This window comes from Heptranchias perlo, chromosome 2 (genome assembly GCF_035084215.1).
Source record: "Heptranchias perlo isolate sHepPer1 chromosome 2, sHepPer1.hap1, whole genome shotgun sequence".
In the NCBI taxonomy this organism is placed as follows: domain Eukaryota; kingdom Metazoa; phylum Chordata; class Chondrichthyes; order Hexanchiformes; family Hexanchidae; genus Heptranchias; species Heptranchias perlo.
In genome coordinates, this window is record NC_090326.1 from 128,673,125 (window position 1) to 128,695,426 (window position 22,302).

At 38.3% G+C, this 22,302-nt stretch overlaps 1 protein-coding gene and 1 long non-coding RNA gene across 3 annotated transcripts in view; one reads left to right on the forward strand and one right to left on the reverse strand.

Moving 5' to 3' along the window:
• Positions 1-6,732: 6,732 nt before the first annotated feature.
• On the reverse strand, positions 6,733-15,000 carry LOC137334313 (uncharacterized). The gene is made up of 2 exons (XR_010966126.1): positions 14,859-15,000; positions 6,733-7,589 (listed from the first exon to the last, which is right to left on the reverse strand). It is a non-coding gene; the product is annotated as an uncharacterized lncRNA (long non-coding RNA).
• A 129-nt stretch (positions 15,001-15,129) lies between these two features.
• The window catches only part of spag6 (sperm associated antigen 6), a 140,779-nt gene continuing 133,606 nt past the window's right edge, over positions 15,130-22,302 (forward strand). Inside the window, exons 1-2 of one of the 2 annotated variants that reach the window (XM_068007118.1) lie at positions 15,130-15,292; positions 17,911-18,006. Coding sequence is in view for 1 of the 2 variants with exons in the window: in XM_068007117.1 (XP_067863218.1) it covers positions 17,214-17,238; positions 17,911-18,006 (121 nt within the window). In the remaining variant the exon portion in view is untranslated. Of the gene's footprint in view, positions 15,293-17,106; positions 17,239-17,910; positions 18,007-22,302 lie in introns of those variants that run through there. The other variant, XM_068007117.1, reaches the window with a different exon arrangement.

The window sequence follows — 22,302 nt, forward strand, 5'->3', positions numbered from 1 at the left end:
TCCGTAACAATTTACCATGGCGATGTTATGGTTTTTAATAGGGAAAGTAGTGGCCTGACTTGATACTGAATTTCATAAAAATGAAAGAGGGTAGAGATAGTATGTAATAAGATGGGAAGTCAGGAAGGAGACAAGGCCATTCGTCAATGAAATCTCACTCCTCTAGTACCCAGGGGTGCTGCAACGTATACACCAATGGCCAATGATTTCGGGTGCGCGTCAACAAAAGTGGTAGTTTAACTACAGTCAGATCTCCATCTAAAGCCAATAAGTGTGAGATCACGTACAGAAAGCCCTCTCTCAGAGCTTGGGTTCTACTATAGGTGAAATATAATTCCAGTCTTAATCCTCTCAACATCGCAGCCAGCTGTATTTTGAACAACCCCAACGTTTTTTCCCTCTACTACCCCGTCTAGTGAATTATTTCAAATATGGATCCCTCTTTGTGAAAAGAAGTTCTCTTTGTATTTAGCTCTTCCCCTAACAGGATATTGCAGTACAGTGGGACTGGAAATGGATCTCTAGAATAATGATCTTTTAAAACTTAAAACGTTACACACATCCCCCTGCTTTCATTTAAAATGTTTCAAAGGTGTTTCTAAGTAAAACAATTAAACTCAAACAAAGCGAGTCAAAAGTTTCTGAAGGGTATTTACGAACTGTTTCCTTTTTGATTCATCCCATAAAAATGGAATATTATAAAGGAGATTACACTGTGTTACTTTCAGTTCCACGTGAAGCTATTGAGCCAAAAGTAGTACCATCGATGTTGCAAATAAGGCAAACGTGAACACATATATCTGATCTACATTTTTCTCGTTTTCTGAACGTAGCTTATGTTACTACCTCCAATAAATACACCACAAAATGGACAAAGAAAATGTTTCCAAAAACGGCTCAGTGTAAGATCATGTTTATCGAGTTCCCTTAATTTTCACCCCTTAAAACAAACAACAGAGAACGTGGAGTAACACCCAGTACTTAAATCGAATCTCCTTATTCATCGGTAATCAAAGCTGTTTCGTTATTCTGATAACTGCAATTGAAAACAGCTGGAAATAGATGATGTACGGGCAATCATGATACGACTAAACCAGGACCATGTTGTTTTTGATGTTATCACTTAGTATGAATTCAATAGCGAGTAAACGTTGCTGACTTTGTATATGGATTACATTAATGGGCACGATATAACATATTTGCTCTGGTTTGAACACATATCTAAATATGTATATAATCTCTCCTTTGCAGTATTTCATTGAAAATGAATGTATTATTTTTCAAATTCCACTTCACTTGCACAGAAGTACAAACAATCAGCATATCTCTCGAACAGCAAATCTCTACTAAGGTTGATTATTCCTGGTATTGCTTTCACGTAGACAGGAAAACTTTGTGTAAGAACCAAATCAACGCAACTGTTGGAGGTTGGCATTTTTTCCTCTGTCTGCAGAGTTAAAGAAAAATGCTTTACTTTATTGTCTTTCACTAAATTATCATTTGTTTATGAGAATCTAAGAAAGGGGAAATATAACTCTTGAAGGTAAGAAAACGGTTAACAATATCTAGGTAAAGCAAACAAAAACACGGGCTCAGGTAATTGAGACATGTTTGGTATAACTGTGTTAACAGTGCTTTTCTGACAGTGAGTACAAACAGACTGAGAAAGGCCCACGGGCATCAGGCCAGCACAAACCTTTTAGGTTTGCATTGACATGAGTAGAAAAAAAACCCTCTTCCCATTGGTGCATCTGAACAACTGATTATTTTGAGACGAGTCCACGAAAGTTAATGACGTCAGAACTGAAACTTCTCTTACTTCCGACACCCATTTAACACAATGAGTGGATCAGATGGTTCCCAGCTGGCAAATTCTAAGTACAGTACCTTAATGTCAAATTCACAAAAGTAACTTCTCCCACCCCTCCCGGCGCTGCACAAGTGTGACATCTTAATTTCTCATACCATCTTTATGGCCTTTTCAGGCAATTGAGTGAATGTTGCATTGGAATTCATTGGTGAATTCACCATTGGACTCACCGATACTCATTCTCATAGAGCTTTATGGGCGAAGGGGAGGGGGTTGGGGAGAGGGAGAGGGGTCTGAAGAATTTGTCCAAATATTCTGCTCTGGATTTGAATTCGGGGTGCAGAGGTGGACAGTGACGTGACGGCACTGCCTCCTCAGTTCCGATATAATCAACATAGATAATTTGACTGAATTAAGTAAATACATTATTTCCGACCTTATAGTCACACATCCAATCGGCTATTATGATACCAATCGCTTCCGCTCAAAATTTATTACTGACATGTACTCTTTTTATTGTGTTCCGTAAATGCTTTAACTGATACGCAGTTATCACAGTTGCGTATATATTTCAATGTATTACTTCCTGGCCTACAAAAAAGGAGCAGCGTGTGCAGCTGTTTAAGGTTCCAACAGGTTATTCATGTCTAATGATAACATCAGGTAATCAAATAATATAAAAACATCCAGTATCAATGCGTTGGTTTAAATGTAACCTCGGTGGCGTCTCCTGCAAACAACCCTTGGCCTTATGGTGCACCTTGGAAAACTAGATATAAATACATATCGACGTTACAATCTAAATTCAACACAGATTACGTTTTCTTTGTGCAAAGAAAATTGACGTGACTATGCAGGGTTCTTAAACGCGCCAAATTCTCGCTGAGTGATCCCATATATAATTTTAAAATAATTTAATTTGACGCAACGCAGTGCTCCCAATAAGGCAGATGTTCCTACACTTGAAAATCGAGTGTAAGCTATACTTGTACTTTAATTTGGAGAGGTCAGGAAACGCGCCCTGAGTTATTATACATATTAAGATTTTTTTATTGGGGGGGTTCATATGTATGTTGAAAATGTCATAATAACAGAGCCTGGTCGTGTTAGTTGTCATTGTGACGTTAACAAGAACATACAAGTGTTACATGAGTACCTTAAAAATATTACATCAAAATTCTAAGTAAACGTTTTAATCAGATAACTGCTTCCTGTTTCCGTTGTCAGTGGTGGGTAACGTTCTTGTCTCCTGCATGATCTTTTTTAGCTCTTTGCTCAACGAGCGGATTTCCTTTTCTCACAAACAAGCAGTTTCTTTTTGTAACTTGTACAAGAGCTGAGTGAACGGTTATTGGTAACGTGCCATGTATGTAGAACATTTGTCAGGTAGTAGCAGCTTTTTTTTTTCTCGCCTTGACATTTCGTACCAGGGTTTCGCATAACATACCTTAGTCAGAAAGGATTTGTTTTTAAATCGCACATACACAAAGCAGCGAGTATTTGGCGTTGGAAATAATGTTAACATTGACTCTTAACCGTCACTCTCGGTGTTTCAATCACATGACGACAATCAGCCGCATTTTCTAAGATCTTTTAAGGGCTCTTCAAATTGTGTTTGAATTACCTTATGTTATAAACTAGCTGTGTTATTAATCACCTAATGCACCAGGCAGGCTGGCTAATGTTCTACCTACGCGTTTCCCTCTCGTCTTTCCTTTCTCTCTATTGAATGACAAAGGAGGGCAGGTTTTGCAGTCCGCAGAGCGGCTGCTCGCGGCCCACGTGACTCTTTTGGCGGGCGCTGTTGTCGGCTCGCGCGCTTGAGCCCTGTTGGGAAACGCTGCAACACGCCTGCGCGCCTCGCTGCTTCCACCACAAAGTGCAATGGTCAAACCTCAGAACAACTTGAGCACATGCCCTGCGTGTGGCATTAGTCACGCAGCCACAAGCAAATCCCAGCGTGCTTTCAATTATTGTCAAAACGAAATCACATACATATAATGTAAATGTTTAGCGATGATCTGTGCTGCGTCCTGTGTAACACGTGTCCTGCTGCAAAAATAGCGCGTCTTGTCCTTTCTCCCTCGTGAATTTCAATATAGCCACCAAGGACATTGGAGCCAATGTAGAGAAACCAGCAGGTGTATAGCAAACATTTTTGGATTTCGTGTCATCGTAAATCTTAACCGTCGCAATTGTAGAAACATCATGGAGCCATGAAAAATGACACATTTCTTCTCGAGGTACATTTACAATGTTTAGTACTGGTGTGATGCGGTTTTGGCTTGGCATCGTGCTAAACTTGTATAGGTCGCTAAGGCTCGAACTGATTCCAAACTGTCCGATATCAGGTAGATCCCTGGTGTAGATTCAGGGTGCATTTATTCGCTACCGTAACTGCAGCGTCTGTGCGAAGCCAATCCGATTCGCACGAACGCTACCGTTGTATAAATGCACGCTCAAATCGCATAGTGGTCTGAATCGTGTTCGAAGTCATCATGTTCATTAGGTAGAACATTCGAGATGTGAAAAAATGAAACCCAGGCTTCAAAGCCAACTAATCATTATTTCCAAATCGAAAACCCCAGAACTTCAGCTTCTGTTAGCACTTGTTAAAATTTTCCTTTTAAACCCCAAGACCAAATGATCACAGATGTGATACTGTAAACTCTTAGCAAACTCTAATGTTGTCATCTTTAGGTCGGAGAAGCGGAGCGATGTTGTGGTTAGCAACACACTTGTCTAAAGTATAAATCAGATGCTCCTAAATCCCGTAATTTAACGCAATTTTCGGATTCTTCTGTAATTGGTAGTTGTAGTGATAATTGTTTTTGTATGTCCTTGCAAATTGTTTTTTTCAGTCCCCTATTCTAGACATTTCACTATTCATTTAGAAATATACTTCTACTAACTGCAGGATAACAAATTAATGGTAGTTTGATATTTGGGTAGGCATAGAGAGAATGTAAATTAAACACGACATGTTGCTCACTCTAACAATTAACATAGTGTAATAAATAGTTATTGCTTTTTAATAAAGCACATTACATTTGATACACATTAAACGCAGCTGCATTTAAACTCTTTTTTACTTTTAAACAATTACATTCAATTTCCAGGGAATCTTTATTCTATTTTCTGTTACTAAGTGAACCAAGTATAAGGTAACACATATGGCGAAAACATGATTAATATTTTAGAAGGAATGTGTACTATTGTAAACCAGAACATTGTTTGAAATGTTGGTGGTTTCTTTGCAGATTGTAACATTAGGATTTGCTAAATGTATGCAGCATTACTTTTATAAAGATAAACTGAATGAGAATGAAGTCTAGAACTCAATCAGTTTTACCCTTTTTACCATTATGGAATATAGCTGAAATATGCCACTTAAACGTTATCTCCATTTCAGTTGGAACTTCAGGGCGCTTTTAATTAGCTTTTAGATAAAAATAAGTTTGCACCGGCCTTGTGCTTGTGTGTATGTGATTCTTTGATGTTGCTACAGTGTTTACATTAGATTATTATGAAAACAATGTCAACTATAACTGGTAAGTCCGAATAACGCATATCACATTTTTAAAATATTTATATCACTGACATGTCATTATGACATCCAAACAAGACATTATTCTCATTGGTATATCTTACCGTGGTTGTACTTGAACTGTCCTTAAATGATTCCAAACTCCACAGATGTGCACCTCACTGTTGTACAGTTGGTGTCACTTTGTACTTAAATATTGAAAAACAGAGCCCATCATGAAAATAACGTTTCTCCTATAATTGTGATGAATCCATGTAATACTGGAAATTTACAGTGCTTGTTGCCGTTACTAAACCCTATATGTAACCACACTATTGTTTTAGCTTAAATAAAATATAGGCTTTAGAATTGGAATAATTTTTGAAAAGCCAACAAATGGATAAGTTCACTGACGTTTTATGCCATAGCAAATCTTTAATTGATGTATAAGGGAGGGGATTGGTTTAATTTGTGGGTATTCATTACTTACTGTCTCTGTAATTATATGGCACAGTGCTTGATTCAGTAATGAGGTTTTAACGTTGGGGAAAATCTATGCTACTTAAATGTGCTTTAAAACATGAAGAGAGAAGGAAACAGTGAAAATAGAAAAAAATACTAAGCTGCAGGTGTTTGTATGCCATGGTGAACTACATGTAATACATTTTTTAGTTGTTTTGACGAAAATTCTATTCAAACATCGCAGCAACATGGTCTATATAGAATAAACATGTAACACAAAGCTCATAGACACATATCAGTACTGTGTTTAGCTTCACAAGTAGCCTTGGCGAGTCGTAATTTTTTGTCAGTTTCAAAAATCAAAGTTTCGAAAAGTGAATACATATTGAAAGCTTTGCCGTGTATAAAAACATAATATCCTTCATTGTCCCTAGTGGAGCAATGGTGCATAGAGATGTGTGTTAAGAAAACAAAGAGCAGATATGGTGGATTACCGTGTTTGAAAAAAATACATCTAGTAATAATGATTTGTAAAATATAATTTATAAAAGTGGTGATTTTATATTTAATAAACTCAGCTTTTACACTTCAGACAAACGTGATATGAAACCAACGAATAGCCTGTGGAGGAAAAGACACAGCTGACACTGGCACTGGTTTCCTCTTATTCTATTATAGGCATCAAATGCAAAGCTATGTTAATAGTTTCAAATACAGCAGTACTTACAGACGTATCTGCATGTATAAAACAGTAATTCTGCAAAATATTCTTTTCACATTTTCATTTGTCTGCAGAGATGTAAAGCACGAGTTATCTTAATTGCAAAATAGCACAATGAAATGTGTGTGAATATTGTAATATATTCCCTTTTCATATACAGCAACATAGTCGACTAATTGGGTGTGGTCTTTTTAAAGAGCAGTAGCAGAAGTCTTTGGGTGATAGGCAGTGTGCCTTGTTCGTTTATTTTTGTTCAGAAAAGTAGCTTAAACCCGCTATAAACTTCATACGGTGCCTGCAGTTTGTATAAACCACATGAGCCGTGGGATTTATAGCAGGCTTTGTTTATAAACTAAAACGTAGGAAAATACATTCTTTCAATACACAATGTCCGTGGAGAATTATTTTTTGTTGTTGCTATATTTTAAAAGTAATTTAAAAGTAGATAATTTATAACGGTTGTTCGTAGCTAAAGTTGAGACGATGTTTCTAACAGCTCTCGTAAGGCTTTAACTTTTGGCAATACTTGAAGCTTCCATTTCCAGTCTTTTAATTTTGCTTCTGGTTTGGTATTTGAGCCAACAAATTGTCACGTTTACTATTCTCATTATGAGGAATGTCAAGAAAGATTTATACATATAAAGTAGTCATATAATTTAAAGACTTCATTAAAGGCACTAATTGTGAGAATATGTGGCTGATACCCCTTCATTCTCTGCTACCCGCAGCGTATCGGTAGCTTTGTTGTAATGCTTCAGCACTCGAATGCAGAGTCAGCATTCAAGCAATAGCCTTTCAAGCATCTGCGAGATTTTACTTTTGGGGCCCTCTTAGAAAGATCAAGTTTCACTTGCAGAATTTGTGTCAGGTTTAACGCCTGAAAAGGTCTTGCATCACCACGTAAGCTGTAGTCGAGAAAGCTGTAGCGGTCCAGGATTCTCCCTATGTTTCATTTCCTGCCACCCAATGTCAGGAATGCTTCTGAATGATAGCTCTGGCACGCCCTGCGTACAGCTGACCTCGTCTTGCCATCCGGACCCTGCGCTGTCTGAAAGACCGATGACCTTTGCCTAAACGTATAAACAGAAATACTGATAAAAAACAAAATAAAAAAAACTGCAAATGAAACAAAAACAGAAAATGTTGGAAACACTTTGAAGGTCAATCAGCACCTGTGGAGAGAACAGACAAGTAAACGTTTCAGATGTAATCCATCATCAGAAACATTGATTTCCTTCCTATTTGTACTACATCGCCAAAACCGATTGGCTGACTGCGAACTGTTTGCACAAATACCAAAGAACAGACTTTTGTGGGTGACGTCAGAGGGTTTCAACACACGTTACTTGCGGATTGACACCAACGCCTTCCAGCATTGAATGTCATTATTGTTTAAACAGCCACAAAGTAAAACAGGCAGCCTTTGGAGATGCAATAAATCGTTGAGATAAACTACCTGGTAAAAGTTGAATTTTAAGGACAAAGCCTTTCAAATAAATATGACGTTACAGAAAACATGTTGGCTACGTTGGTTCCGTCCTTTAAATACTGTACATGTATAATAGAACGGTGTGTGTGTGCGTGTGCGAAGGTGGGGATGCGGTAAAAGAGACAATTGAGGAACTGCTCGTCCTTATGTGGTTCCATACCTGGTAGTCGGGCGCACACTTCATAAAGACAAATTATTGCAAATAATGATATAGGTTGAGGATCCACGGAAACTGATAAAATTTGAGTTATTCATTTTACACAGCAACAGATATACAAGAGTTAAGAGTGACTAGATAGGTGAGGGAACTTAGATCTGGGACAGTCTAGGTTTATTTACAGTGTCAAGAGGTTGCATTGAATATAGAATGAAACCGTGTATTTGTAATTATTTTCCTTTTCATTAAAACTCAAGCTCATTGTAGGTAGATAAAATAAATAACAAATTTATGTCAATGATTCTACTGGAGGCGAATTCCCAACGCAGGACGCCCTGGCACAAGAGGGGTGGTACATGGTGCCGTGATAATTCTCCCATCGCATCTTTTTTTCCGGCGACTCGCCAGTAAAGCAATGGCAGATGGCTTGTCGCCCTTTTAGTCAGGTTGTGGGGGAGGGGGAAGAGGAAGAGTTGGAGAAGGGAACAATTTAAAATTGGAAATAAAATATTTTAATTTGCATATTTAAGATTTTACTGATGACTATTAGAACCGGAATTCCTTTCACCAAACTTTTAGGACAATAAAATATTTTACTTTAGTGCTTATGCAGATAGGGTTAGCTGTTTGTGAACCTGTATTAAATTCACATGGCAATTCTCAGAAAGCTTGGATGTGGTTACAGCTTCTGTTTTAACATTAGAGATGAGCTAAATGGTAGGCTAGTCTCAGGATTTAGTAGACTTGTAGTCTTTACCAGAGTTATTGAAGCCAGCAGAAACAGCGACTAGCTTAGCTTTCAGACTGTGTCACTGTCTTTGAATAGATTATATCATAAAGGTCGCGGCTGATTTGCCCTAGGATTGGAGTAATGGAGAACCAGAAGGTGCTGCTCCTCAAGGAGCAGCTCAGCCTTGGAATTCTCCCCCCCCCCCCCCCCCAAGACGTACATCCTTAAACATATGGGACAAAAATATTGAAAACTCCGATCAAAATTTACATTCTTGTAATTGCGTCACCACGCAGTTTGGAGTTTATCGTTTACTGTATTTGAAACATGAAAGACGTCAGGAACACTCACCCACCATCATTATTTAAAAGTATTATGTTAAAAAAAATATAAACGTTTAAGGAATGACTTCTGTCTGTTAATTGAGTGAAAGAAATGTTCAGATTAATCAAAATATTGTCTTCGACTGCCGGTGAAATTTTAATAATAGAAAACGAAAACTGTCTATCCTTCTCTTTTCTAACAGCAGAAACTCAGGTTGCAGTTGTACTCCCACTTTCACATGGATATATACTTCAAAGTGGCAATATCACACAGGACCCAATCTGACTGACCCATACACTAATCCCAAGAGGTGTGAGAACCCCTGCTAGAATTTATCTCAAAGGACTTGAGCACAGCTCATGTAGTAAGACGCCAATCCGTTGTGAGGCCGGGTTTAAGAAATGCTGAGGTAGTACTGAATTGGATCGCCAGGTATTTATACACTTAGTATTGAGTTATTTTAATCTTATGCAAAGTGCACATTGTCCCAGGCTTTCTTGATATTGAAAAACAGCCACTGGAGAATAAAACTCTTCACATCATGCCTGCATAGTCTTGGCAGCCAAAGCGTGAGTTGTGACCACCAAATAACTCGAGTTGCCAGCTGTATTTTACAACAGTTACTGTACTGTCTTTGAATAGATTATGTCATAAAGGTATTGGCTCATTTGCGCTAAGGTGGAGGTGATGGGGTGCCAGGGAGGTGCCTCTTCTCAAGGAGGAAAATAGGAAAGCAACTCACCCTTGGAGCTCTCATCCCGTCCGCAGTGATCCTTCCCTCCCCTTGACATGCATCCTTAAATAGAATGGGACTAAAAATATTGAAAACACCGATCAAAATCTGAATTTTTGTAATACTTGCATTGTAAATTAACTGCAGCCTTATTTCATCAGAACCAGTTAAGGCAATCAATGGGCTGGAGTTGCATTTTGCACTGACAGCAGTTATACACCTTAGTGAGAGGCCTAATCTGAGACTACCTGCTCAGGTGGTTTCATATCCAATCGAAATTCCCAACTGATAGCAGTTGGGTTGTAGTTAAACAAGGACTTAACTTATCAGTTCCAAAGTGCTTCACGTCCAGTGAATTGCTTTGAAATGCAGTGACTGTTGTTATGTAGCCAAATGTGGCAGCCATTGGACACACAGCAAGGTACTGCAAAAAGCAATGACCAATTCGTCTTTGTCATGGTGGTGGTGGCTGAGGTAAGAATATTGATTACAACAGTGAAAGACTTCATAAATATAAAATAGAAATACTGGAAATACGCAGCAGGTCAGTTAGCATCTGTTTTCTTTTCATAGATGCTGACTGATCTGCTGTGTATTTCCAGCATTTCTGTTTTAATCTCGGGTTTCCAGTGTTTGAATTATTTTCTTTTTATTTACGGGAGGTGAACTCCTTGCTCTTCTTAAAAAATGCTATGGAAACCACATCACAGAAAGGACCGAGGTTTAACATGTCACCTGAAGGATAGCACCTCTGACAATAGCATGGCCCTACAACCTTCCGACTCACAGGCAAGAGCTACTAACTGAGTCATGTTGACACTAACATATACAGCTCATCTTGCCACACTGCAAAACACAAACCACTTCACAGGGACGCAAAATGTGCAGTATTACTGCACTAAACGAGTGATTTGACAGCCAATGTTCTCGCTCAGTATTGCCGCCAGTAGAGTTTGGAAGCATGTGATACCATGATTCTTTTGAAGTAGTGACGCTATAGCCCAGTGATTCGAATTATATCATCGCCTAAACCAATGGAAACCAGCCGGGGATGAACTATATACTATTAACCTGATCTACGTAACTGCACACAATCCGAAAAACAAGAGAGCTGCTTCTCCTTCAATATGACAAGTTGTATTCCCCATCCAAAGATGCATCACGTGATTAGTGTCTTAGCCTGATCAACGCGTTGTAGTTTTGGGAATGGGGGGAGGGCAATGCGGTGAAATGTCGGAAAATCTCAGCATTTACTGTTGGCGTTTTGCGATTTTCACCGTCCATCATTTTGTATTTGAAGAATTCAATAATAATCACAACTGCTGGCGCTTCGTGGGCGGTTAACATGCTAATCAGCTTTAGATGTGCAATAGGAAAATACGCCCATAGCGCCGGTACACGTGTGATCCGTCTGCTTTGTTTTTCCAAAACATGAAATTAAATTGCCCAATTAAATTGTAAGGTTCTCTACGTTGTCTCGAAGTAGATTTCCACGAGGACAAAATGAACAATGTGGAGAAAAAGCAGCGATTCTCACATTTTCAGCCCATATGTTCGCTTTGGTCTCGTTCCTAGTGGCAGTTTGCAACTTGGTGTGCGCGCTTCTCTATAACTTAGCAGATCACTTTGCTGATAAATTCGACCTTTTTAATAAACTATACGATGCAAATCGAATTTTAAAAACCCTTATTTCTCATTCCGATTCAGTAAACATTTCCATTCTATACTGACTAAGGAAGAAATTTATTTTACGGATCGGGGTACGAGATGAACTTGATTTTAACCAAATTCAAGATTATTTCCGCATTACCAGGAATCCATTGCTTGTTTAAAAATAAATACGAATACAAGGACGCCGATAAGGCCTATATTCTGTATCGTTGTGACTATAACTAATTTTTACGCTTAACATACTGCCCAGAGCGGTGCGGGAAACATTTTCTCAATGTACAGTACTCCAGTCTGATCTCCGCCCCCATCTCCGGACCCTGTGCACAGATCCAGATTCAGTAAGAAATCAACTTCATTAGCACTACATAATTCTTTACTGGTGGAACTCCACCTTACCCATTCGCATTTAAATTGAAATGGGATGATTGGTATTATACAAGGACGAATACTGTACTAATATATTAGTGGCGAAATGGAAACTTGAAAACTAGCGTACAAGCTTAGAAAAAGAGCAGCGCTCCAAAAACACGTATGAACGTGCTTTAGAAACGTCACTTTTAATTCATGTGAGACTGGTTCTTCAAAGATATGAGCTTCATTTAATCTGTAATTTGATTTCTCAATTTCACATCAGCAGAAGTATTCTAACCTGCAACTCTCAGGCTCCTGTACTGTGTGTGGGAGGAGACAGTCGATAAGGCTCTGAGGGGAAAAAAACTTACAAAATGTGCAATATTTCGAATGCAATAATTTGGCATATGGCTAGGCCTGAAATTATTGGTTTTCCATTTGCTCTGAGCGTCAATGGGACATTTGGTATGACGGTGATATGTAATTACGTGTATAACAATATCAATGTTACATTTCTGAAATGTGAAAGGACTACTTCTTTCGAACACGTTATTTCTGTAAAAATGTCAACTTGAGAAAGAACAGAACGAACGATCAACCAGCCAGCTCGAATGACGCTTTGTATCAATGTACAGTTGTGAAAGCACATGAATATTGTTTTAATAAACATCAAGTTATGACCCTTCTGGTTATATCACATCCACTTTGTTTCATAATTTCTACTATAGCGTCTTACGTAATTATAAAGTACACGTTTACAGTTTTAAGAAACATTTCTTTATGTTTTCAAGCGGAACGACAAACCAAAAACCTGCATTGTGCTTGAGACAGAATGTAAGTAATGGATGTTTTAAATCGATTTCTTCTTGCAAATGACAGGCTCAGGAACTGAACTCATTTTAATTTACGACCGAACCGAAGGCTTTGAGTGTAGATGATGATGCTGTTTTGAATAGTAAGGTACTAGGTGTTTAGAGACAAGGCTATCAATTCTCTAACTTTAAAATTTCCTACTTATCCAAATAGCAAATAAAGTTTACAGTTTCTGCGAACCTTAAATCGTAGAGTTAACAGCAACTAATGTAGCACAGCCGTATTTCATGCTTTTGAAGGTAAGTGGCTTTACCAGATGGTGCAATTGGCGTTCTAAATGGCTGAATAAGCAAGGTTTGTACCGTTTTAATTTCTTTGCTACTGAAAATAAATCGTAACAATTTCAAAATAAGACACACCAAACAGAACAATAGGTGCTTTGGAAAAGAGGAACTATATTATGAACAATGTAGTTCATTCTCTCCTCACTCCCTCCTCCCCAACACTATATCTGTTCTACACTTTTTGGATATTTCTCCCGTATAACTGTTCTTTGAAACAAAGGTCCAAAGTCTAAATATAAGAAACAACACTCTGGTATTTGAACACATAGAACTGTATTCATCATTTACTTATAATGATACCTCATATTTGATAACTTTCATAAAAACAGTACATTACATGCAGAGAAAGTGTCTGCACATGCGCAATTTTCTTGCCTTGGTTCCTCAACCAGTAGAGTACAAGCAGTGACTGGAGTAATGCACTAATGTCATCACAATCTAACCTTGAACAGGTTGGAATGTTATTGCGAAGCGGCCCTTTAGTAACCTAGTATTTTGTGCTAGTTGACTTGATATGCAGAATGCAAAATATGTTTAATGATGACAAAATAAACAAAAACACATGCAACGTTACTAAATAAAGAAGTTTCGTTACGGATATTAATCTGCTCCTTCCATGTTAATTTTATATTTTCCGCGTGGGATGGTTCTGAGTTTAACCCGTCGATCTGCAAACGTCCACATTGCAGCTACAGCGCTTTACGTACTAAGCGACCTTTTATACCAACTAATGGAAAAACTAAGACATCCTGCTTACTGCCACGTCATTAACGCCGTATTTTTAGTATATACGAGACAGCGAACTCTTCTGGGCTGTTGTTATGTTCCAGATTGCGTATTATTTAAAAATCGAGAATTTATATTTTTGCATTTATTTGGAATTGGGTGAGGACAATGTACTAGTTTTAAATAAGTCTATAGATAACCATTAAAATAAATTCCAAGTGTTTTAGAAGTAATTGGAAATTACTGACATAATAGTGTTGGACTACAAAACATATTTCTCATGGTGGGAAAAATCTGTTCAACAATAGAATATTGTACAAACTAGTTTTCAGGACAAAATCAACAGCAGACAAGGATCTAAATGTTACTAGTTTTGTCCCATGATAGTAAATTTGAGTGGAGATATGGAGCTGGTTTGTGTTGAAATAATTTGGCTCCAGAGAGCCTAGATGAAGATCCACATGTTTTTGTTTTACATACCTCAGTAGGTTGTGATGTAAATCCAGTTGTTTGCATATACTGATGAGTTTATGTGCCAGTTGCCACGGCTGATTCCACCCCCCCCCCCAATTCAGACCTATAAAATTAGGTAATCATTAAACAGACCATCGCTATGGTCTCTCTAGCTTTTATAAGACTCGGTACATATGTAGTCAACAGTTGAGATACATGAGGTTGGCAAAACTTTCTTGATCAATAGACTGGTATCAACACTAGGCTATGATGTTGACTGGACTGAATATGCGCAAATTAGAATTAAGCACTCACCAATCTCAAACATATCACAACTCATCAATGCCTAAGCATTCATTCTTAACACACATAAGGGGAAATTACATTTGAGATGACAAATGCCCTTGAAAAAGTTCAAAACAGTTTCAGTGTGAATATTAAAGCACTACAGACACTTAGTCAATGCAATGGCAACAGTTCCATTTTCAAAAATAGACAAATCTCGAAATTACTAACCGATTTCGCCTCGTAACTGGCATCATACTTACGTTTTTACTATTATAATCAAGTCAATTGTAATCTTTAAAATAATCCGACTTTTATGTTGTTGTTACTATTAAATAATGTTTAATAACGCGTAAATAATAATTAAATTGAACCATTTACAAAGGCAGTACACCTATCCCGAAAATTACATCGGACCTCCTTAAACAGCCATTTCATTATGACAAAAGCTACTGATTGACAGCCTAGAGCCGGGTCAATGAGATGCATTTCAGCAGCGCCAAGGCCGTGACGTCTAAATAATAGAGGCGGGCCTTGAAAAGCCGATCGATGCGTAATTACTCCAGTAGCGGATTAAGTCAGATCTAGGGCCGCTAGAATTGGTAAACTGGTTTACAGTTTCACTTTCCCCACACAGCACTTTGGAAACATGGTTACTTACACTAGTTTATCGTGTAGCAACCCTCAAACTCTAAAGGTAAGTTTTATTTCAAGGATTTTTGCATCAATTGTTATGGAATTACTTTCATATGTTTAGAAAAGTTTGACAAACGGTATTTAAATCGGCAAAAAAGGAAGGAAATTAAATTTATTCGCTCTTCACGAAGTTAGCAACTGCGCATCGTGCACGCTTCGTTTGCGCCTGCGTCATCAGTATGTTTATTATTTCTGACACAAATACTGCATTGGATAGAGGGCGATTCTAACACTTGTTCATCCTGTTTTACATTCAGGTTCAACCATCCTGAGCACTGCAGAATCCACAACGTTTGGAAAATAATGCAGCTTTAAATATGTAGTTTAAAAAATCACTATATAGTATAATTTAAATGCAGTATCTATTGAAGTTGTTTCTAAGAAAGTGTTATTATTGCGAGGATAAAAGTGGATAAATAAGTTGAACAATAAATTTAACAAATAATCATTTGAACCCCAGGAAACCTTTCTTCAACAGTGTTTCTGGAAGCGGAGAACAAAAAATGTTGTAAAATGTAAAGCAAGCTGGATATAAATGGAGACATCCAAATAAGCTTTTTAAAAATTCTTACAAAAGAGGTTCCAAATGGAATAAATGTAAAACAGGTTGTATATATTTCGAATATTTTTAACGCACCAGTACGAATCGATATGAATGTTAAACTCAGGCGTTAGATCGATAGAACTTCAGTTGCTGGTTTCCATAATAGCTTGTTGGTCCTTTTCAAGAAGCAGAAAATGACTTTTATAATATTTTAGAATACAGACGTGCAAGTAATGTATATTTTAACACGGATTGGTCTTGACGAACTATTCTTTAAACCGATATGGTTGCATACATAAAATAACAAACATCTTTGTTCTGCAAAAATGTTTATGATCGTATTCTTGGTTTTCACATACGTTGTGTTCACTGCTTCATGAACAAACATATAAAAGGACACGAATGACCGTTGTGTCTGGATAGGGCCGAGAGTCAAAATTTATTTGCTGTATTACATTGACTATATAACGATTTCTCGACATGGTCTGTAATCAAAAGTCAAATCACCAGCTGCTAACCACTTTACGCAGAGCAAAGGCGTTTGTATTTAGAACGATCCACATCGTTCACCTGACGAAGGAGGAAGCCTCCGAAAGCTTGTGAATTTAAAATAAAATTGCTGGACTATAACTTGGTGTTGTAAAATTGTTTACAAAAATACTGAGACACAGCTACCGTTCGCAATTGCTGCTACTTTAAGCAACCATTTCCATTTTAGCCTTTCAAAACGTGAATATCTTTGTCGTTCACAGCATTTAATTCGTGTTTTATTGTGTTCTTAATATAAATGCTTTTCGACCCAAGAGATTATGCTTAACAGATTGTACTAAAATCTGCATACCTAGTCTATTTTCAGATGAAAACGTAATATTGCACTGTAGAAAATTTGCATAACCAATCACTTTTTTCAGCTGAAAATGTGGCATTGTCCGGTCGACTCGATAACACGGGCCGAGAACACAGTAACAAAATAAAGCTCAGACTGGCTGCTGCTGCTACAGGCAGGACAATGCGAACATTTCATACACGGAGTACTTCTCAGTCAATGACACAAAGTCTCTTCAGTAACAAAAACAAACACAAAACACACTTGAGATGCTCAGAGTTGCAACCTCATCCTCACGAACAAAGTAATAATAATTAAAGAGCCCAGATCCTGGAACTGGGTTCGCTCACGCGCGTCACGCCACAATCACAAAGTAGCGACCTCTGCCAAGGATTTGGCGAGTATCCTCTTCCGGTTCGCCGCTATGGTAACCGCGGCACAGCACAATTCACAGAGCTGGTGGTTGTCCTGGACACTGGATAGAGCGCGACAGTGGCAGCAGACGTGTACTTGTGTATATCTCATTTAGTGTATATCTACAGTACGGGCACGATGACCCAAAGATTAGCTTTACAAGGTAATAGTCATTCAGAAATTATAAACATGATTGACCTATTTTGAAGACTACTCTAAGAAGTGAGTTAGATGGAAGCTTGATTGGGAAGTGGGGGGGGGGGGGGAGAAGATGTAAAGTTACTTATTTCATCAGAAGTTGCAATTAAGCAGCGAATATTTGTACAAAAGAAAAGAAAGACTTGCATTTATATAGCGCCTTTCACGACCTCAGTATGTCCCAAAGTATTTTTTTTAGAAGTGTAGTCGCTGTTGTAATGTAGGAAACGGGGCTGCAAGCAGCAATGTGATGATGAATAGATAATCTGTTTTAGTGATGTTGGTTGAGGGATAAGTATTAGCCAGGTCACCAGAGAGAACACCCCTGCTCTTCTTCAGTTAATGGCATAGGATCTTTTATATCCACCTGAAAGGGCAGACAGGCCCTTAGTTTCAACGTCTCATTCAAAAGATGCACCTCCCGTCAGTGCAGCACTCCCTCAGTACTCTAGTGTTAACCTAGATTTTGTATTCAAGTCTCTAGAGTGGGACTTGAACCTATAACCTTTTGACTCAGACGCATATGTGCTACTGCTGAGCCACAGCTCATACACTTTTAGGACTCTGTTGGTAAATTGATATGTGTGCGAGTTCTTAGCTTTCAAGAATTTGTTTACTTTTATCTTTTTGCCACCAGTTTTTGAGCAGTACCAGAAGGCCAGAACACACTTTGTACAAACAATTGCAGAACTTGCAACAAGGCCACAAAATATCGAAACTCTACAGAATGCAGGTAAGCAAAGAGTGTGCTCCAGCAATCAGCAGTAAGTACAGATCATGAAAAAGTATGTCAACTGCTGATTTTTGTTAAAATATTTGTGACCTACAGTTTTAAGGAATCGGCCATCAATTTCAGCAGCATGCTTGTTTACCATTGGAGTCCATATAGGCTGTAGCATTAATATAAGAAAGTATTACCTATATATAAGCATATAGTGCTTCACAGGCGTGTAATCAGTCAAAAACTGACACTGAACCAAAGATGGAGATATTAGGACAGGTGACTAAAATCTTGATCAAAAAGGTAGATTTTAAGGAGCATCAGAGAGATTGAGAGGTTTAACATAATCACTTATAAGGAACATACAGGAATGTACACAGCATGTACATGGAATGGCAGAAATATTGAATAATTACTTTGCTTCAGTATTTACCAGGGAGACTAACAAGGTGGGCATGACATTAGAAGAAGAGATCAAAAAAAACATAAAACATTTAAGATAGAAAGGACGGAGATAATCAAACTTAGAAAGGATAAAATCCCTGGTCCGGATGGATTGCACCCACGAATATTAAAAGAAGTTAGGGAGGAGATAGCAGAGGTACTATTACATATATATAAAAATTGATTAGAAACGGGAATAGTGCCATAGGACTGGTGGACAGCTAATGTTATTCTCGTATTTAAAAAGGAGGTAGAACAAATCCAGGGAGCTATAGACCAGTTAGCTTAATGTTGGTGGTAGGAAAGATAATGGAATCGTTACTCAAAGATATAATAGAAAAACATCTAGAGAATGAAAATATAATAAAAAATAGTTAGCACAGATTTCAGAAAGGAGAGTCATGCTTGACCAACCTTATTGAATTCTTTGAAGAAGTAACAAAAAGAGTAGACAAGGGTAATGTAATAGATATAATATATTTGGATTTTCAAAAGGCCTTTGATAAGGTACTGCATTTAGACTCATGACTAAGGTCAGAGCATGTGGAGTCAGGGGACCCATAGCAGAATGGATAGCAAGTTGGCTACAAAACAGAAAACAGAGAGTAGGGGTTAAGGGTACATGCTCTAGAGGCAAAAGTTGGGAAGTGGTGTACCACAGGGATCGGTGCTGGGACCACTGTTGTTCACAATTTACATTAACAATCTGGACTCTGGAATCAGAAGTACAATTTCAAAATTTGTGAACGACACCAAATTGGGGGGCGTGGTTCATACAAAGGAAGAATGCATCAAAATGCAAGAGGACATTAATAAACTTGCAGAATGGGCATGTAATTGGCAAATAAATTTCAATATAGATATGTGTGAGGTTGGAAGACTAAGAAGGCCACACACTGCTTGGATAATAAGAGTCTAAATGGGATAGAGGAGCAAGGGGATCTAGGGGTGCAGATATACAAATCACTAAAAGTAGTGACGCAGCTTATTAAGGGCATAAGAAAGGCAAATGAAGAACTAGGATTCATTTCTAGACGGATAGAATTGAAAAGCAGAGAAGTTATGTTAAACTTCTATAGACGCTTAGTTAGACCACACTTGGAGAACTGTGCACTGTTCTGGTCTCCATATTATAGGAAGGTGATAAATGCATTGGAGCGGGTGCAATAAAGATTCACAAGAATGATACCAGAACTGAGAGGATATACTTATCAGGAATGGGCGAACAGGCTGGAGCTCTTCTCTCTAGAAAAGAGAAGGCTGAGGGGTGACCTAATAGAGGTCTTTAAGATAATGAAAGGATTTGATAGGGTAGACATAGAGAAAATGTTTCCACTTGTGGGGGAGTCCAAAACTAGAGGTCATAAATATAAGATAGTCAATAATAAATCCAATAGGGAATTCAGGAGAAACCTCTTTACCCAAAGAGTGGTAAGAATGTGGAATGTGCTACCACAAGAAGTAGTTGAGGCAAATAACATAGATACATTTAAGGGAAAACTAGATAAGAACATGAGGGAAAAAGGATTAGAAGGGTATGCTGATAGGGTTGGATGAAGTTGGGATGGAGGAGGCTTGTGTGGAGCATAAACATCGGCATAGACCAGTTGGGTCGAATGGCTTATTTATGTGCTGTTGTTTCGACATAACTCGATCTAACATGACTGGAAAGGGCTATATTGTGGCCCATCTGGCTAGTCCCAGTGTCCAGGCAATATCATAGGAACATAGGAACAGAAGTAGGCCATTCAGCGCCTCGTGCCTGCTCCGCCATTTGATGAGATCATGGCTGATCTGTGATCTAACTCCATATAGCTGCCTTTAGCCCATATCCCTTAATACCTTTGGTTGCCAAAAAGCTATCTATCTCAGATTTAAATTTAGCAATTGAGCTAGTATCAATTGCCGTTTGCGGAAGAGAGTTCCAAACTTCTACCACCCTTTGTGTGTAGAAATGTTTTCTAATCTCACTCCTGAAAGGTCTGGCTCTAATTTTTAGTTTGTGCCCCCTACTCCGAGAATCCCCAACCAGCGGAAAAAATTTCTCTCTATCCACCCTATCTGTTCCCCTTAATATCTTATAAACTTCGATCAGATCACCCCTTAACCTTTGAAACTCTAGAGAATACAACCCCAATTTGTGTAATCTCTCCTCGTAACTTAACCCTTGAAGTCTGGGTATCATTCTAGTAAACCTACGCTGCACTCCCTCCAAGGCCAATATGTCCTTCCAAAGGTGCGGTGCCCAGAACTGCTCACAGTACTCTAGGTGCGGTCTAACCAGGGTTTTGTATAGCTGCAGCATAACTTCTGCCGCCTTGTACTCTAGTCCTCTAGATATAAAGGCCAGCATTCCATTAGCCTTCTTGATTATTTTCTGCACCTGTTCATGACACTTCAATGATCTATGTACCTGAACCCCTAAGTCCCTTTGGACATCCACTATTTTTAACTTTTTATCATTTAGAAAGTACCCTGTTCTATCCTTTTTTGATTCAAAGTGGATGACCTCGCATTTGTCTACATTGAATTCCATTTGCCAGTTTTGCCCATTCACCTAATCTATCAATATCAGTTTGTAATTTTATGTTTTCATCTACACTGCTTACAATGCCACCAATCTTTGTGTCATCGGCAAACTTAGATATGAGACTTTCTATGCCTTCATCTAAGTCGTTATCAGTTTCCATGGCACCTATCAAAGCTCTCTATCAAATTTTTCTCCAGGCACTTCCTGAACTTTCTCTTGAATTTGGTGATACAAATACCCTCCACTGCCAACTTTGTCAGTCCATTGCATACATTCACCACCCTCTGTGTACATTTGTTAAATCTAAACTGTTTTTCATCCTCCGACTTCTAAGTTTGAGGCCATGCTCTCTTGTAGGATCTGGGACTATGCTAAAGATATTGATAGTTATCTTGCCTATGCCCTTTAGGATCACCCCTGAGCCTTCTCTTCGATGGCTGGATGTCCTTCTTACAATAAAGTGACCAGAGCTGTACACAGCACTCCTAGGTTGGACTGGATCAGTGACTTGTGCAAATTCAGAATCACTTCCTGAGTTTTGTACTCTATTCCTCTGGCTACACAACCCAAGATCCTGTTTGCTCCATTTACTGCTGATGGCTTCAGTGATCCAGTACCTCTAAATACTGCCGCTGTGTTGTGTTCTGTTGAATTATACAATTTGGCTTAAATTGTCTTTCGTTATTATGTTCTCCCAATCTCACTACTTTGCATTTGTCCATATTAAATGGTCTCCTCTGTTCATTAGCCCAGCTCCCCACCCTATCTATGTCCTGTGTTTGATCTGCCTGTTCCATGTTATTTGCAATCCCTCTCAATTTGATATCATCTTCATTCTTTATTTGTTGTGAACTTGACAAAATCCTTCATTCTGCCAGGACTGAAAACCTTTATCTAGATTTGGGATAGGCCATAAGGGGAAGAGTGGTCAAAATCACAGAGGGATTATGGAAGTGCTGTCTGATTACATGTGAGAATCACCAGTAGTGAATAGCCTTCTACCTCTTGTGTAATTTCAGCAGGAGAAATGCACTATTATTATAAAAATTTAATGTCACTTTTGAGTAAAATGATTGGTCTGTGGAATATAAGGTAAATAATGACCAAGGCATCGGTCAGGACTGATTTCACTTTATTTTCCTGAAGGAACTTTTCAACTGATGTAAGTTTGTAGATATATGTTCAACACTAATTAAACCACCATTATGTCTATCAGATTATCTCAATTTAGAAAGATCCCTGTTTCCAATCAGTTTCTAGTTCTCTTAAAAACTGTATTTTCCGTTATGATAGAACAGCGGCATATTGTACCAAGTGTGTGGAATCCCGGATAT